This window comes from Alexandromys fortis, unplaced genomic scaffold (assembly GCF_014885135.2).
Source record: "Alexandromys fortis isolate MF-2015 unplaced genomic scaffold, M_Fortis_MF-2015_v1.1 scaffold_51, whole genome shotgun sequence".
In the NCBI taxonomy this organism is placed as follows: domain Eukaryota; kingdom Metazoa; phylum Chordata; class Mammalia; order Rodentia; family Cricetidae; genus Alexandromys; species Alexandromys fortis.
The window spans coordinates 9,297,873-9,311,763 of NW_026067925.1; the positions used below are offsets into that span (position 1 = coordinate 9,297,873).

At 37.1% G+C, this 13,891-nt stretch overlaps 1 protein-coding gene across 1 annotated transcript in view; it reads right to left on the minus strand.

The window, feature by feature from the left end:
- Positions 1-13,891, minus strand: part of Enah (ENAH actin regulator) — a 120,990-nt gene that overhangs the window by 17,748 nt on the left and 89,351 nt on the right. Inside the window, exons 8-13 of the mRNA XM_050142812.1 lie at positions 12,743-13,044; positions 11,825-11,970; positions 11,623-11,680; positions 10,799-10,847; positions 7,164-7,230; positions 1,099-1,177 (exon numbers count right to left, since the gene is read on the minus strand). Of these exons, the coding sequence (XP_049998769.1) occupies positions 1,099-1,177; positions 7,164-7,230; positions 10,799-10,847; positions 11,623-11,680; positions 11,825-11,970; positions 12,743-13,044 (701 nt within the window). The remainder of the gene's footprint in view (positions 1-1,098; positions 1,178-7,163; positions 7,231-10,798; positions 10,848-11,622; positions 11,681-11,824; positions 11,971-12,742; positions 13,045-13,891) is intronic.

Genomic DNA, 13,891 nt, shown 5'->3' on the forward strand with positions numbered 1-13,891 from the left:
TTTTTTTTTTTTTTTTTTTGGTTTTTCGAGACAGGGTTTCTCCGTAGCTTTTGGTTCCTGTCCTGGAACTAGCTCTTGTAGACCAGGCTGGCCTCGAACTCACAGAGATCCGTCTGGCTCTGCCTTCCGAGTGCTGGAGAAAGTCTGTCTTAAAAACTAGAGAAAAGAGAAAAAAAAAAAGGACATTTGGGTTGGAGAGATGGCTCAATGGCTAAGAGCACTGGCTGTTATTCCAGAGATTCAGGTTCAATTCCCAGCACCCACATGGTAGCTCATAGCTGTCTGTAACTCCTGTTCTAGGACATGATGCCCTCATACAGACATATCTGCAGGCAAAACACAATGTACTTAAAAAAAAAAAAAAAGTACATTCAAAGTTAAAAGGACAATAAAAAGAACCACAATTTTCATAGGTGAAAACAGCAGCTATTTTTGGAAGGAATTGATTTCTCTTAAATTATGTGAGTGTTATACTGTGCACTTCAGAAATTTTTAAATTATCTCTTAAAGTTCATTAAAGAAAAGCTTTTCACGTACAAATGAAGTTGATGATTATCAACTTGCTAAAATTCCTTTATTTTTTCACCAATCAATGTTTATAAATCACTTCAAATAAAACTGATGGAGTCAAAAGTTGGAGATTTGCTTTTGCCAAACTGCTTCTTAGAAATCTTAAGTATGCTCCAAGCTACAGACAAACCCTGTCTCGAAAAAAGAAAAAAAGAAATCCCAAGTATGCAAGAGTGTCCATTTCCCATGTATTCTTGCCAAAATCAAATGTGTTCAGATTTGTTTGGTTTATTTTTGCTAATGTGAAGAGAAAGGAGGAAGCCCACTGTTACTGTTCTTACAGCTAAGCTTTAAATTACACAAGCACGCCATGTCCCCTTCACTGTTGCTGGACCTTAAAGGGAACTCACTGAACCAGAAAAGAATTGAGATGCACAATAAGGGATGAATATGGCTACTTTAATTTGTCTAAAATATTTGCAACTGTGTAATCTTTTGGAGTATTCCCATGTATACAATGTATGTGTGCAAGGTCCCCTGTCCCCCTTTAAAAAAAGAACGGTTAAAGGAAGCACACTGAGTACCAACCTGCTTCAGTCTGTCATAGTCGAGTCCTTCTGTCTGGACTCCATTGGCACTGGGCTGTGACGAAGGTGTAGATTTGGGTCTGTACAAAAGAAATTTCCAGTACAGATAAATTATATTTATAACATTTAATGAGTTTGCAAGTAACTAACTGTAAAATTGCCACCTCAGTGGCAGATTTAATTTCATAAACACATTTTACTAAAAAGTCAACTGTGAAAATTGTAGGACTGATTAGAACAGGATGCAGAAAATCTTTTACTTTTCTCAATTTAATCTACTGAAAACAGTTGAAAAGCCTGAAAATATAGTGATGCTCCTTTAAGAGAATAGAAGATAGTACTCCCTTGGACCAGGTGACACTTGGCATGTTGACCATGGACATGACAAAGTGGCCAGTTGAAACTCCCAAGGCTTATATATAACGCAGTCATTTTTGGTACTTTTGAAACTTTATATTATGTATTAAATATCAAGCAAATCAATAAAGGGAAAGCTTTAATATCTTAAATATTTTATCATAGATCAGTTTATAAGTTCTGAGCCTCAGTTTATAGGAAAAAATAGTTTAGTAAGCCTAATTTCTTTATTTGCTTCCTTTTTAAGCACTGAAATAAAAATGTTGAAAAATGACTGTTAGAAGCATACTCTCATATTCAATTGGATCTATGTTGCCATAAAGTCCATAAATTTACTTTGTTTTAAAAAGAAAACAGAAAAATAAAAACTGGGAAATTCTAAGATAGAACCTCTCAATTACAACTGCACTTTCAAAAGTTTAGCTTTTATTTGATTTTTCCATAGGACATTTTAAAATGTCCTACGGAATAGGCATATTTCAAACATAAGTTTCGACATAAAATAAATCAGTCATGGCTCCCTCTCCAATCCTAGAAACAAAGAGAAATTCCTCAGAGGGAATCTGGAGTTTCAGTCGCCCACGTCTTCATTTTCTGGTTTAGAACAGTAATCATTCTACAGACCATTAGTCAATCTCATTATTTCAATTTTGCAGAGTACCAGGATTAGCAAATTATCTGAATAAAAATCCAACACACATAACTTACTATAAAGTTATATTTCATAATTCTTAAGATATAACACTTTAAATCCAAAGGCATTGTTTATGGAGATGAAATACTTAATTTGCTTTAATATCAAAACATATTATTGCTTAAAAAGTTTTATGAAACAAAACCAAGACATCCAACTTTAGCTTATAGGGCATCTGCTTAAACAGTAACTTGCAGAAACTTTGTTTACTAAGTACTGCAGATTTATATAAAGAACTGCTTCTCCTCTCATAAAGACACATCGTTTTTTGCTGAAGACCCTACTTAATTCTAAAGTTTTAAGATCTAAGACCCATAGCAAAATATCCAGTGTTCTGTGTACAGTCAAGTACAGTATATATTCTTAAGGGTTGGTACACTGCATTTTATACACCCAGGTTATTTATCACTGCCTTCCAGAATTAAATTATTAATTAATCTGCTTTCTATCTTTCTCATTTAAGAAGGTCAATTAGTAAATTTCTCCTAAGATAGATAATGACTATTTCTGAAATTCCAACAGGTACAATATCTACATAATTGAGAAATATGCTATAGTATACAAACACATCTGCATTTGTTAAACAGTTTAAAATGTTAATTAATAAACAACTGTGCAAACATGCAACTTTAAAAAAATTTAATTCATGCTAACATGCAATCCACCACCACCACCACTACCACCACCACCACCGCTGCCACCACCACGAGAATTAACTCAAGGGGGGAACTTTTCATACTGAAGGAAAGGAGTAATCACCACTTCTTTTGTTTTGAAGGAACATTACCCTGGCCTGGTATGGGAGCAGGAAGGTGACTTAGAGGACTTTGTTATACGCACTGTTTTCCTCTGTTCTAGCAGATTTTCCTAATAAACCTTTTGTTGAAAACAGCCTCCCTCAAAGAAAGAAATAAAAAGGCTGGACTGTAATATGAATACTTATGGAAAAATAAAGTTGACAAAATAAATATGCCAAATATTTTGCTTTCCAGTGGCATAAAAGCAATTTTAGCAAATAAGAATTTGACCAGAGTCAAATCACAGAACTACTAATGGACAGATATCCTCTTTATGCATTATTTAACCCATGTGTTCAGTAGACCTGATGCACATTTTAAAAAATGGCTGTATGTAATATTAATGTATTTCTTTTCTTTTGAGACAGGCTCTGTGTAGTCCTGCAAGTCCAGTAATTCTCAATCTTCCTAACGCTGCGATCCTTTAACACAGTTCCTCATGTTGTGGTAACCTCCAACCATAAAATTATTTTTTTAAATATATATTTATTTATTATGTATACAATACTCTGTGTGTATGCCTGCAGGCCAGAAGAGGGCACCAGATCTCATTACAGATGGTTGTGAGCCACCACGTGGTTGCTGGGAATTGAACTCAGGACCTTTGGCTAAGAGCAGGCCGTGCTCTTAACCACTGAGCCATCTCTCCAGCTCCCATAAAATTATTTTTATTGCTTCTTCATAACTGTAACTTTGCTACTGTTATGAATTATACTGCAAATATATGATATGCAGGATATCTGATCTATGACTCCTGTGAAAGGGCTGTTTGACCCCCAGAGGGGTGGTGAACCACAGGTTGAGAAACACTGATCTATGTAGATGAGGATGGGTTCAAACAAAGACCTTCCTGTCTCTGTCTCCAGAGTTCTGGGATTAAAGGTATATAGGCCACTGTACCTGGCTGGCATATATTAACATTTATGGAAAGTATTTTTTTCCCCTCTTCTTTCTTTCTTTTCTTTCTTTCTTTCTTTCTTTCTTTCTTTCTTTCTTTCTTTCTTTCTTTCTTTGTTTTGTTTTCAAGACAGCGTTTTTCTGTGTAACAGTCCTAACTGTCTTGGAGGTCGCTTTGTAGACCAGGCTGGCCTTGAACTTAACTGATCCACCTGCCTCTGCCTCCCAAGTGTTGGGATTAAAGGCATGCACTATCACGCCCAGCTATTACTGTACTTCTGATAAAATGCATATATTTCAGTTGTTTATGTATTCATCCATTTATCTGAGACAAGGTCTCACTATATAGTCCAGGATACCCTTAATTCATAGCTCTACCTCAGTATCGGAAATGCCAAGATTACAGGCATATTAATACCATGTCCCTCTTTATATCTGTTGCTTTTAAATTATGGGTTTTTATTATAACTTATAATAAAACATGAGGGTTTATGAGATGTTTAAATATGTATTTTTCCTTAACTATAGGAGAATGTTCCTAGATGCCTATATAGCAACTATACGGCAATATTTAACTTTCTTTTCTATCATATTCTACAAATTGCTAAAAAAAAAAGCATCTACAGACTTTTAAAAATTGTTGCATGTTTTCAATTAAGAAAAATAGATTGATACTGCCCTATACTGCCCTTCCCTTTAGGAGGTGGTGAATAGTGCTGAAGACCAAACTTCAAGACCGAAGCATTTCATGTGCTAAGGACATGATCACTGAGCCCAGCTCCCAGATTTGTATGTTTAATATTATAAGGATTGGGTTTTTGTTTGTTTGTTTGTTTGCAATCCAAAAACAATGTGCTCAGGAAGCTGGGTGCCGACTGTTAAAGGTGCTTGCTTCACTACACTGACAAGCAACTTCATCTGTGGCTACAATACTATCCTGCGTTCTAGCCAAACCAGCACAGGCCCTTCAATTCCATTCTCTAAAGACTTGTCATAAAATCATGAAGAAAACGGTCTTTAAAGGAAAACACCGTAAGATGATCTGACTTTTCATTTTATCATTTATAAATGTCTAAATCCAACCACTGAGTGGTAGCAGGGTTCTACTTTAATGTTCAAACTATAGTAAAGTCTCCCTTGTGGTGATTACCAATCCAGGTAGAAAAAGCTCAGCCCTACCCTGGACGTGTTATTGAAAAGTCTGAAATCACAAAGTCACAGCAGGATGATACCTGTGTAATGAATCATAGGACCTGTTGTCAAAAACAATCTGATTTTTCCTTGGAGAATCCCGTCTATGAAGGGGAAAAACCATTTAAAGGTATATAGTAGAACTTCAGAAGATAACTCCCACGATACTACTGATTTATATAGGCTTTTAGTTATAGCAAGCAAAACAAAAATAAATTATCCCTAAAGGTGTTAATTATCCTTAAAATACCTATTTTGCCAAATTTAAAAGGGTACTTTGATACTAATTTATATGACACAAAGGCTACTTTTGTAGGCTGCAGCCATCTACTTCCCAAGGATCAAAACGTAAGCAAAGACAGCTCTATTCTGTGAGTATCAAAGCAATAGACTAATAAATATCTGTAGCTTAATGTATGCAAAACTAACTGTTCCTGGGCATGTACAGAACATTTTCTCCCATCAAATGCCAACCCAGTAGATTTTCAATGAAAACCATGACATTTCAATATTAGCGATCATTCATCTCAGTGTATTCTTACCGCCACACTCTTGCCTACAGTTAACGCACAGCAATAAGTAAGTACTGCTTATGGAGTCTATCTTTCCTTTCTTTGTCTTTAGAGAAAAGGATTTCATGTAGGCCCAGCTGGCCTCAAATTTAAGTAGATGAGGATGACCTTGACCTTTCTTCTGTCTCATCCCCAACCCCTGTACCTCAGTACTGGGATTATAGGCATATGCTACGATGTCCAGTTCATGCAGTGTTGGACACTGAACTCAGGCCTTTGTGCGCATTAGGTAAGCATTCTGACAACTGAGCTATATTCCCAGTCTGAGTATTATCTTTGTGTGTGTGTGTGTGTGTGTGTGTGTGTGTGTGTGTGTGTGTGAGAGAGAGAGAGAGAGAGAGAGAGAGAGAGAGAGAGAGAGAGAGAGAGAGAGAAAGCAAGCCTATCTGCTCTAACTTTTTTTAAAAATATTTATTTATTATGTATACAATATTCTGTCTGTATGTATGTCTGCAGGCCAGAAGGGGGCACCAGACCTCATTCCAGATGGTTGTGAGCCACCACGCAGTTGCTGGGAATTGAACTCAGGACCTTTGGAAGAGCAGGCAATGCTCTTAACCACTGAGCCATCTCTCCAGCCCATCTTCTCTAACTTGACTATAATTAAAAATGTTGGGTTTTAATATTTTTGAAAAATTTATTATTTATTGATTGATTTGGTTTTTTGAAACAGGATCTTACTATGTAACTATGTAGTTTTGCCTGGCCCAGAACTTACTATTTAGTCCAGATTGGCCTTAAACTCAGAGATCTACTTGTCTCTGCATCATGAATGTTGAGATTAAAAAGTTTGTACCACCACACCTAAATTATATAATTTTAAATTATATGCAAATGGGTATTTTGCCTATACATATGTCTACACGTGACTACAGTGCCTTCACAAGCCAGAAAACAACATTGGATCCCCAGGAAGCTACCATGTGAGTGCTAGGACTTGAACCTGGGTTCAGTAGAGCAACCACTGAGCCACTTCTCCAGGCCACAGTTAGAAGTTCTGAAGAGATACAGCAAATTGGTATTGTATTTTAAAAATTATATAGAGACTGATGGGGCATTATTGGTCAATGCTATATCAGATTTCCATTACCGTTCAACATTTAATTGCTGTGGGGGCAGTAATTCTATTTTGGTTATGTGGAGATGTCCTGGGTTCTTTGAGAGACTGTCAAAGTATTTAGGTTAAAACATCACTTACTTGCAAGTTTCTTTCAAACTATTAATAGGCAAAAATATGGATGCAAAGACATAAGACATGTAACTGTTAAGTTTGGGTGGTAGTTGCATTTTAATATTTGCTACACTGTTTTTTTCTTTTAATTTGAATTAAAAAAACAAGTTAGAAGGGATAAACTATCATAAAATATCAATAAATCTGATTAACAAACATGTCAGCAGAATTTATCAGATAATCAGGAGTAGCAAAAATATAAATTTAGTGGTTGTTCATAGGTGTCTTTATGTTTTCCTTTGTACAACCAAAAGTTTTCTATGATAAAAATGTATTAACTTCTTTTTAGACAAGCATGTAATATAAATCTTAGAAAAAGATCAATACCTGGAGATGACAGGTGACTTACTGCCATTCATTGTGTTTGTTCTCTCCCAAGGTTTTCTAGCTGGTTCTTCAAAAATAAGAAACAAGTGTTATTAAACGAATACACCTCAGATCCTTCTAGAATCATTGCAAAACAAGACACAAAAGAACTATCATTCTATGGACACAGTAATAATACATATACCAAATATAAATTCTGAACACAAAGGACTCTAAATTTTATGGTTTTTAGAACTTAAAATGGAAATTCAGGAGGTACCAGAAAGAGCTCTGAGTTTGAGGCTAGCCTGGTCTTCACAATGAGTTCCAAGGAGCCAAGACTACATAGTAAGACTTTGTCCAAAAAACTAAAATCAAATCAAAAAAACGAGAAGAAATTAAAAGTTTCCTTGAAACCCCTTCTATTATAAAATCTAAATAATCCAAATGATAGCAGCAATAACATAAGTAATCCAAATGATAGTGGCAATAACATGATAGTGGCCTCTTACTAATCAACACAATTTACACTAGAATCCAATTAATTCAAATGTACTAAACTTTTTGTCCAATAGTAAATAAAATGTTCAATCTATGATATGTTTTCTAATGTTTCCCCTCAGTGGCTTCTGTACATCTTCACTCAGGAGAAAGCTTTAAAGTCTCTTTGAACTGTATGCAAAACTAAATTAAAACTCCCTTGCCGCCTGCTTTGGGCTCTGAACTGTTAAAGGCACCTAGGGAAGAACCTAAAAGTTGCCATTGATTTTCCTTTACTTGGTCAATATTTAATTCTTCCTTTATAAGGGAATAGCTAAGGCACTCTGTCAGTCGGCAGTTAGTAAGGGAACATCAACAAACCAGGAAGCCAAGATGATGGAATAAGAACTACATCCAACACACTAACCCAAGTAATAGAGGATGGAAGACAGAGCAGGAAGGGAGAAGAAGAGCCACTGAGACACTTATCAAAGACGACGCAGGTGGAAGGATGAAAGTAACTGCTGGTAGATGGAGTGCAAACACTACCTCAACAGAAGAGGAGGGAGAATCTATTAATCTCTTTTTTGTTTGTCTGTTTTTTTTTTTTAGACAGTCTCACACTGTAATTCAAGGTAATCTAGAATTGTATATATAATCCAGGCTGGACTCAAATTTGTGGCAATCCTGTTGTCTCAAGTCTGCTAAATGCTGATATTACAGGTAAGAGTTTACCCAGTCAAACTTTTTTATTTTTTAAAGGGGTTTCTCTGTGTAACAATCCTGGCTGTCCTGGAACTTGCTCTGCAGACCAAACTGGCCTTGAATTCAGAGATCTGCCTGCCTCTGCTCCCAGAGTGTTGGAATTAAAAGTGTGTCACCTCCACCAGCTACTCCACTGGCTCCAGCAGATTTCCCAACTGGTTTTCTTTTTTAAAAAAATATTTATTTATTTACAATGTATACAACATTCTGTCTGCGTGTATGCCTGAAGGCCAGAAGAGGGCAGCAGACCTCATTACAGATGGTTGTGAGCCACCATGTGGTTGCTGGGAATTGAACTCAGGACCCTTGGAAGAGCAGTCAATGCTCTTAACCACTGAGCCATCTCTATATAGCCCCCAACTAGTTTTCTTAACTCAGTCTTCCCCAGCTCCACAATAACAAGGCGGACAAAAGCCAACTTAAAGGGCTCCTAAAAAGTTTTACTGACTTACACATCAACACAAATACTTGCAAGACAAAATCCAAATCTATTACTTATCTTTCCTAACAGTCTTTTCAATTTTATCTTATGTGCATTGGTGTAAAGGTGTCAGATCCCCTGGAACTAGAGTTGCAGACAGTTATGAGCTGCCATGTGGGTGCTGGAAACTGAACCAGGTCTTTTAACATTTGCTTTTCCCCAAGAATCTCTGGTAAGTCAACTTGTCATTTCCTAGTTTTCTCGTACTCAACTTTAACACCACACCTCTGTTCATAATATGTTAATGTGCTAGTTTCCGCTAGCTAAACACTCTACATACAGAAGGAAACATCATTCTTGCCAAAAATAGCCCAGGTGACTTGATATGTCATTCCCTCTGACACAGCTGACACAGTTGCATTTAACATTTCATGAGATTCTGTGCTTAAGAGGCTTTAAATATTGCCAGGCAGTGGTGGTACAGACCACCTCTGAGAACTCAGGGGGCAGGTGGATCTCTGTGAATTTGAGGCCAGTCTGGTCTACAGAGCGAGTTCCAGAACAAGCTAGCTCCAAAGCTACAGAGAAACCTGATGTTGGAAAGCCAAGAGAGTTTTTAAATCTCTCACCCATTTTGGCTCATTAAATGTTTTAATGCGATGTCTTTTTGTTGTTGTTGTTTGAGAAAGGGTTTCTCTGTGTAGCTCTGGCTGTCCTGGAACTTGATTTGTAGACCAAGTTGACCTCGAACTCACAGAAATCCACTTGCCTCTGCTTTCCAAGTGCTGTGATTAAAGGTGTGTGCCACCACCGCCTGGCTACAATGCCAATTTTAAGAATTGAATGAAACAAATGAAAAAGAAGCTCTAAACCTTTCTAAATGAATTCCTGATTTCATATGTGTGGGTTAAAATCAGTTGGATTTTTTTATAAAGATAATGTACCAAGTTCATTTAGAGAAAAACCAAGATGCATTGTGGAAAATTAGTTCATGGGGTCACAATGTTAATGATAGAAATAGCCAACTTCAAAAAGATTTTTTTTTAGAGTGGGAAAATGTCCTGAGAGGAAAACCAGCACTACTGTCATTTTCCTACACCAATATCATTTCTAACTATACACTATTATTCTTTATAGCTACAGATAATACAGCTGTCACCTTCCTTCCCCCCAAAAGATGGAGACTGTAACAAGGATCCACAACTATGCACAGAGTGACTGGCTTGTTTGGTGCCAAACCCAGCTAATAATCTGCTATATAACTCCTATACCTAAAGTTCAGGAAAATCACAGATGAGAAGATGAGAAGCTTCTAAGAAGAGTCAGAGGACCAGGCCGAATGCATGTGTAGACATGACAGGGAAGCTCTAGCCAGGACCTCTCAACAACATGGTTTCTCGAACAAGACTAGCACAGCAACACCATCAGTTGACACGCCAAAACAGACATGGGATATTCCATGTGGCACAACCCCTAGACAAAGAGCTACTAGCAGTCAATGGCTGCATAGAAACGGAGAGTTTGAGCCTGGCAGTGGTGGCGCTTGTCTTTAATCCCAGCACTTGGGAGGCTCTATGAGGTCAAGGCTAGTCTGGTCTCCATAGCTACAGAGAAACCCTTTGTGGAGGGGGAAAAAGAAAAGGGAAGAGTTTGTTTCCTCAACTGAGAATGTTCTGAAATATGCTACCTAACATGTGCATTTCATTTCCTCTTTTAAAACTGTAATGAATAATCTCAATCTATAAACACACACATGAACATGTATATTAAGGTATTTGCCAATATAGCATTAGCAAAATGTTGAATTTAACAGATTTCAGTTTCGGGAAGAAATCACAAAAGGCAGAAAAAAAGATCAAAGCCTTCAAATGTACAGAAGGCACTTTAACATTTTTGATGAGCAAGTAGTCAACTGGTCAGTCCAAACATGGGGAAAGAGACTTTTTACTTGGACAGTACTAGTGTTTAGGGAGTTTTCTGCTGAACTTACCAGGTGTACTTGTTGTAGAGGCCTTGGAAGTTATAGGTTCTGAATCTTCCTAAATATACAGAAACAGTCACATGAAGATCACATCACCAGAAACAGTAGTCTCTGCAGCTAGGTTTCCAAGCTCTCCCCCCATGTCCTCTCTGCCATCTACCTCATTTTCCTTCCATTCTGGCTTACGCTGCTTCCCTTTCTTCCTTTCAGTCTTTCCTCTACTGTCTTCACAAAGCTCCTTTTTTGCTAAGCTCTGAGAGCCTGCTCTAGCCAACGCTAGGAACCGGACACGAGGTGGATTTGAGAAGTGTTATGAAAGGAGGCCAGACGGCACAGAGAAAACAATCATGGCTGTGTTGAATGGCACATACAGAACAGGCTGGAGATGCTCACCCAGCTGAAATGTGGAATAGGATATGAAGGTACAATCCTAGGGGGCACAGCTAATAAACCCAGGGCTCCTAAGGGTGATGCATAAACTGCTGATCTAATATAATTCTTTAATCTTACATTAACACAAAGAAATTGAGGAGCCTAACGGATTAGAAAACTTGCAAGAATCCATTCACCCATTTAATGGTGGGTATGAGAACAGAATTAACTTTAGACATTTGAACTTCAGTACTTTTCCCACAACTCTTCATATTCAACTCAATTCACTAAGAATGAGATTAAAATTTTATACATAACACTCAAGCCATTTTTAATACTTGTACAGTTATAAATAAAATAAGCAAATAAGCTCAAAAGAATTAAGTTCAGATTATATGAGTCTTTAATGAGCTAGGCTTGAGCTCCACACCTGAAGGCACAGAGATTTTATATTCACTTACACTTCTGTCTTCTTTTTGTTCTGTTTCTATTGTTGACCCCTTTTCAGCAATTCTTCTCCTGGAAAGGCAAATTGATTAAAAATTTTTATATCACCTATCTTTGTCTGCCTGCCTGCCTAACTACTCTTGTTCTAAGAGGGAAGAGGATAAAATTATCAAAGTGTTTTTGATTCTGGACATACCCACTACAATAAAATCTCACCTCCTGGCCAGCAGGGCACTCATCTCTTCCATTAAGCCACTCCCCCCTAGAGGAAGGGGTCCATTCCCACGACCAGCATCTCCTTTGGATGAGGCCAAGTTCACACCTACAGTACCCCCTCCACTTGGGAAAGAGCCATCCTCCACCTTAATGAGAACACACACAGAATAATTTCCTATGTAAATAATAATGCTTATTAACACATTCAAAACAGAGGAATACATAATTATTGATTTAAAAAAGTACATTTTTTTTTTAAAATTTGAAGAACCAATAGTGAGTAACACTGACTTTATATGTCAATAGGAATTCTATAAAGTTAAGACCACCAATAATGGGGAAAAACAGTACTGATTTTCCAAATGATGCACTGAAAGACACTATCCTAATGGTAATTTTTTCCTCATCCCAAATACATAATCTGAATCCAACAGAAGAAGAAATATGATAAATCAAACTCAGGTAATTATAGAAAAAAAGTGTTTTTAAAGGGTAATAAAGATTGAGGAATTGTCACAGATTAAAATAAGAGACATTATAATTAAATTTAATAAATGATCTTGAACTAGAAAAAATGCCATAAAAATTATTAGCTACCCTCCCTTCAAATTTATAATGAGATAGAAAAATAAGAACATGGTGTTTCTGACTTACTCTCAAATCATTCAGATTAGAAACTGTGTGATAAAGGTGATATACGTAAAGAAAAGAAGAAGCAAATAGTGGTTAAAAGTCAGCTAGTGAATCTAGAGATGATGAGGTCACAATCTTTATACTACCCTTACACCTTTTCTAAAATTTTAAATTATGTTGGCTTTTAATAACAGGGTCTACACCAGCATAATACAGTAATTTCACATTTTTAAGACATTTAGAAACAAGACACACATTTAAAAGTTCAGTAATTTGGTAATTTACCCGAGACACTTTCCTAAGTTTTGCTCCTGCGATTGCAGCTGCAAGTCCAGTTAAAGGGCGATTGTCTTCTGACATAGATCCAGAGAAAAATCCAGATGCAGGGAGGGGAGGGGCAGGCGGTGGGGGAGGAGGGGGAGGAACTTGGTTAGGAAGAGGGGGTGGGGGAGGCGGTGGAGGAGGCCCAGTGGATGGAAGTGGAGGTGGTGGAGGAGGTCCAGGGGGAGGAGGGAGTGCTGAGGTGTGGTTAGGGCCTGGTGGGAGGGGTGGAGGTGGGGGAGGTGCAGGTGGTCCCAAGACAAGGCCTGAGAGGAAGAAAAGTTAAGACAATCATCAACAACAGAGCTAATATATCATTATATTTTACAAGGGAAAATATATAGAATGACATTCTAAAGTAAGTTGACTCAGACACTGTATATAAGAGATTAATTTATCATTATACTTAAAATCTAGACTAGTTTAACAAAAGATATGATTTGAAAGCCAAAGTATTTACACAACCATTTAATATTTGACCTTTAGTAACAGAAGCAATGAGACCCCCCTCAAGGGATTTGAAAACAAATGCTTATATTATTAGAGAGATATGCAATGTTTTATATACACACACACACACGCACGCGCGTGTGCACAGGCCCACACAATTTGTACTGCCCAAGATAATAGACCCAAGATAATCCATGTAAAACCTTAGATGCTGAGATAATATACTTGACTATGATAACAAAAAGGTATTTATTTACTGATAAGGCTTAAAAGGTTAATTTTTGTTTTTGTAAAGAAGGAACTGAGTTTGCACACTGGGTAGTAGTCGTCACTTCTGAGGCTTGAACAGGCATACAAACAGAAATGAAAGGCTGGAGGTAAGCTGTCCTATCCTGCAGATTGAGTTCTGAGTCACAGCAGGACAGTCAGCCTTGTCAGGCTGCGTGCGCCTTCTGATCAGATATCAATCAGATAGTAAATTACGCATATTCTAATTTGAGCCACCTTTTAGTAAAATCTGATGAAATATCATAAAAAAGGTCGTGTTTAACAAAGGGAGTTATTTTTAAATCTAGATTGTAACATTGTTTTTAAGCATGAAGTTGTTTTTGGCATCCTCACTACATTGTATACTTATATAAACAACAACAAAAGGCAGGGTCA